Here is a 3,932-nt window from a genome sequence, read left to right on the forward strand (position 1 = left end):
TTTGAGCCAGCCCTACCCCCAAGGGCTGTAGGGTTGGGCCCAAAGGAGTCAGTGTGCTAAAATTTCTTCATTTTCCTTGTTTAGAATCAGAGGTGCTAGTTTCAAATACTTTTTAGTCTTAAATCTGTATGCTAGATATTGAATAAGGTGGTTTTATTGTTTTTTGTCACTTTGAATAATATTTCTGTTCGTGTTAAAAACAAAATCAACTCTCTGTATAAATATATCAGGTGACCGTTAAAGCCATTGGGCCTCTTGTTTGGTTTAGTCATGTTTTTGTTAATTTTGTGCCATGCTTATGTGCTTTATGTTTTGAGTTGTTGATGTATGTACAAAATCCATGAAATATCGTTAATGATATCAGCTGTTATGACCAATGTGAGTTCAGAAATGATAAAATAGGCACACAATACTAATGTGAGGGCATGTTAGATAATATCTGGAACATAAAGGTATTCACTAAATGGATGATGTATGTATGCTTTACTGACTGGTTGACCTTTGACACTTCCTCCAGGAGTTGATGATTCAGCAGCTAGAAGATGAGATCTCACGTTTGAGACAGCAGGCCCCAGTGCCAGAAGGGTCTGTGGATCTCAGCTGGAATGGTCCCACCAAGAATTCCACAGTGGAGCTACAGGCTAAACTGAAGGTTGCAGCAAAACACATTGCACAGTTAGCAAAGGAGAAACAACAGCTCATTGAAATGGGTAATCGTCTGAGAGCAGACCTCAAGAAAGCAGGTAAGACACTGAGAAAAGAATTGAGATAGATCAAAGTACAAAAGAGGTTTAATGAACATCATCACAGTAAAATATCTTGTCAATTAAAGTTGTGCAAGCAAGACGTGAGAATATATACATCCTTTCTATGACATATACTACTAGGGAGATGTGATAGTCTAGTGGTAGGACGCCGGGCTCGTGACCGAAGGGTTGCGGGTTCGAGGCACGGCATGGCACTGTGTTGTATCCTTGAGCAAGATACTTTACTCCACTTGTTCCAGTCTACTCAGCTGTAAATGAGTACGTGGTTGGACAGTGCTAGAATTGTAGAATGCTAACTGTGAGCGCCGAAATGGCAGCACCGGCTGTATGCTCTCCAGGGATTTGTGAACGATATTGGCTGGTTGCAAAGGCCCTATTACCACAGATAATAATTTGTTAACCGCTTTGAGACAACCTACGAACTAGGTTGTGATAAAGCAGTATATAAGAACCTCAAATTATTATTATTACTAAACTTTAACATACCTTACTGTAACATATACCTTACTTTCATATAGTTCCCCACTTTGACATATATACCTTACTCTTTAGGAAAGCATCTAGTAGCTTCCGGGCTGTATGCAGTCCTCGTTAAAGAAATAAAGAATTAAATTGAACTCTTACCATACCATATAAGTTACTTTGACAGGCTATTGAACTATGACACAGGCCTCTTTTTTATAAAAAAAATCAACAAAAAATTGTTACACATCCTTTCTGAATGGTTATTGAATAAGTTGATGATCCTTTTCTAGTTTATACTTTATTTTATTATCGGTATAATATTCCAGTAATACAAACATGATATACATTTAGGATTTGAAAAGTACTTCATCAGAATTTTAAATAGTTTACTACTGGTAATTTCTTGATCTGAAGGGGTTCATATAACATGTGCTTTACAAAGTACTTAATGAATGTTAATCCGTCTCCTTTTTGTAAAACGGCACTTGGGCGGCACTGACTAATATTATGCATATAGATATAAGTATTTGGAAGAAAAGAGGATTGGGAAGGAAGAAGGGAAAGAGGTGCAAAAGGGTTTTAAACAAAGTGTTGTTGGGTTCCCTTTTTGAAAGGTATACAAAATGCAAGCATTTGAATGATGATACAAGACTAAATTAAACATAATAATTGAGATCAAGCTTACACAAACTACAAATTACAATGTGTTAAACACCAGATATATACACTGTTAACTCATTTCTGTTTCATTTGAATAGGTGTGAACCCTTCTCATGGTCCTCCAACATCTGTTGCCTCCACTAACAATCAGAATGTCATGTCACAAGAGATGCTTAGTAGACTTGGTCAGCTAGAGAGTCTACAATACCAGCTTACCAGACAGGTACGTTGTTACATTGTTTAAACACACTGATATTTTAAATGTTTGTGTTTGTTTGAATGTTGTTAAAAGCTGTTCTTATTTTACACCATATTCTATGTTTTCCAGCAACTGCAATATGCACAGAAGTTTCCACCAACGAAGCATGAGGAGAGAGATGTTGATTCTGAAGTTGAGGGGAGACCACCATCCATCCTCAAGAAGTCTATAGGTCTCTGTAAAACTACCAAAATCTACAATACTCCCAGAAGTCTGGTCTCAAATAGACTGGTTATCCCGCTATCTGGCCAGTCATCCTTAGGAATATTTCTTGCATATTAAATTTGACAATTTGGTCCAGTTGTCCCAAACTGCAGCTCTGGCCAACAACTTTGTGGAAAAATGATATTTATCAATTTGTTCAGGCAGATGGTCAACTGGTGACGGGCCACAAAGATGAACTTAACAAACCAAATAGTCATCAAACCACTTGAATAATGATGTTGCAAGAAAAATCTAAAAGTCTAAATTCATGTCACTAAAACATACTTAGTAGCTTTGTGACTAACTTGTTTCACTTTTCCCTCCAGACTTTGCCGAGACTGACGATATCATAGATGTACGAGCTAGTCACGATACACTAGACTCACGGAGGTCTGGGATCACCGACTCTTCCAGGGCACCATCCTATCAAGGGAATACTTCTCAGACTCGAGAACAGTTCCTGATGAGCATGTCATCTGTTGGTGGCGAATCTCTCCAGGAAATCTGGAAGATGATGGAGGAGAGACCGAGTCCGAGTCCATTCACACCTCATTACCTGGACAAACATGGTAGGGTGGCAGCAATATATCATTTTGAACTTCAATGTAAGATAGGTTTCTGTTTTTTTCTGTCAATCCAAAATCTTTCTTGTACAAAGTGAATTTTGACGAGTTGTAATTAATGTTTAAATGAAAGATGAACTATATTTTCAAATACGTGGAGGTTTGGAACTTTGGAAGTTCCCATTACTATGGTTGTACTGTATTAGGAATCTCTCAATATTTGTATTAATACAAGGTTGTCGGTTTTCTGTTTATTACAGGTGAATACCCGACCAATAATTCTAATCAAAGTCTGGATAGTTCAGGAGAGCTTGTTCTAAAAGGGAGAAAACCTAGTATGGTAGTAAGAAATAAATCCGACACTAAATTAACAGAAAGAGCTGCTGGCAAGAAAGGTGCTGCGAAAAATGTGCGGAAACCTAAAATACGCAACTATAATGATACTGGGGTCCGGTGACAGTAGATGCCATTGTCATTGTGGGAACAGCTGTAGGATTGGCACCGACAGTTTGAAGTTATTAAAAAAAAATCTTTTTAAGATTATTATAGCCTGATCACATTCCATGTTCTTCCTACATGATTTCATTGAAAACTGCAGAAAGAAATGAGTATTAGTGTCAGTAGCTGATGATGTCTGGTAAATAGAATCTGTGTAATGAGGTTAATGTCTCGGTGTGGTAGGATGATCCATATCTGACCAAGTACTCATATATCTATCTCATTCTCACTGTGGGACGGATTGTTTGAATACAAGTGGACCAGTTAGAGCTTAATAGAAGATTTTGATACCTACACTACCAGGTATGTAACAGAAGATACCTTTACAGTTAGTCTGTGACAGATATATCATACCTACACTACCAGGTATGTAACAGGAGATACCTTTACTATTAGTCCGTGACAGATATATCATACCTACACTACCAGGTATGTAACAGGAGATACCTTTACAGTTAGTCTGTGACAGATATATCATACCTACACTACCAGGTATGTAACAGAAGATACCTTTAC

The 3,932-nt window shown here is 37.6% G+C and overlaps 1 protein-coding gene across 1 annotated transcript in view; it reads left to right on the forward strand.

Annotated features, from left to right (window-relative positions):
• The window catches only part of LOC110450617 (coiled-coil domain-containing protein 57-like), a 20,302-nt gene extending 16,376 nt beyond the window's left edge, over positions 1-3,926 (forward strand). The window contains exons 18-22 of the mRNA XM_021498234.1: positions 518-743; positions 1,991-2,115; positions 2,221-2,323; positions 2,682-2,924; positions 3,179-3,926. Coding sequence (XP_021353909.1) covers positions 518-743; positions 1,991-2,115; positions 2,221-2,323; positions 2,682-2,924; positions 3,179-3,375 — 894 coding nt within the window. The 3' untranslated portion in view covers positions 3,376-3,926. The remainder of the gene's footprint in view (positions 1-517; positions 744-1,990; positions 2,116-2,220; positions 2,324-2,681; positions 2,925-3,178) is intronic.
• Positions 3,927-3,932: the final 6 nt, after the last annotated feature.

This window comes from Mizuhopecten yessoensis, unplaced genomic scaffold, assembly GCF_002113885.1.
Source record: "Mizuhopecten yessoensis strain PY_sf001 unplaced genomic scaffold, ASM211388v2 scaffold5369, whole genome shotgun sequence".
NCBI classification, from domain to species: Eukaryota; Metazoa; Mollusca; class Bivalvia; order Pectinida; family Pectinidae; genus Mizuhopecten; species Mizuhopecten yessoensis.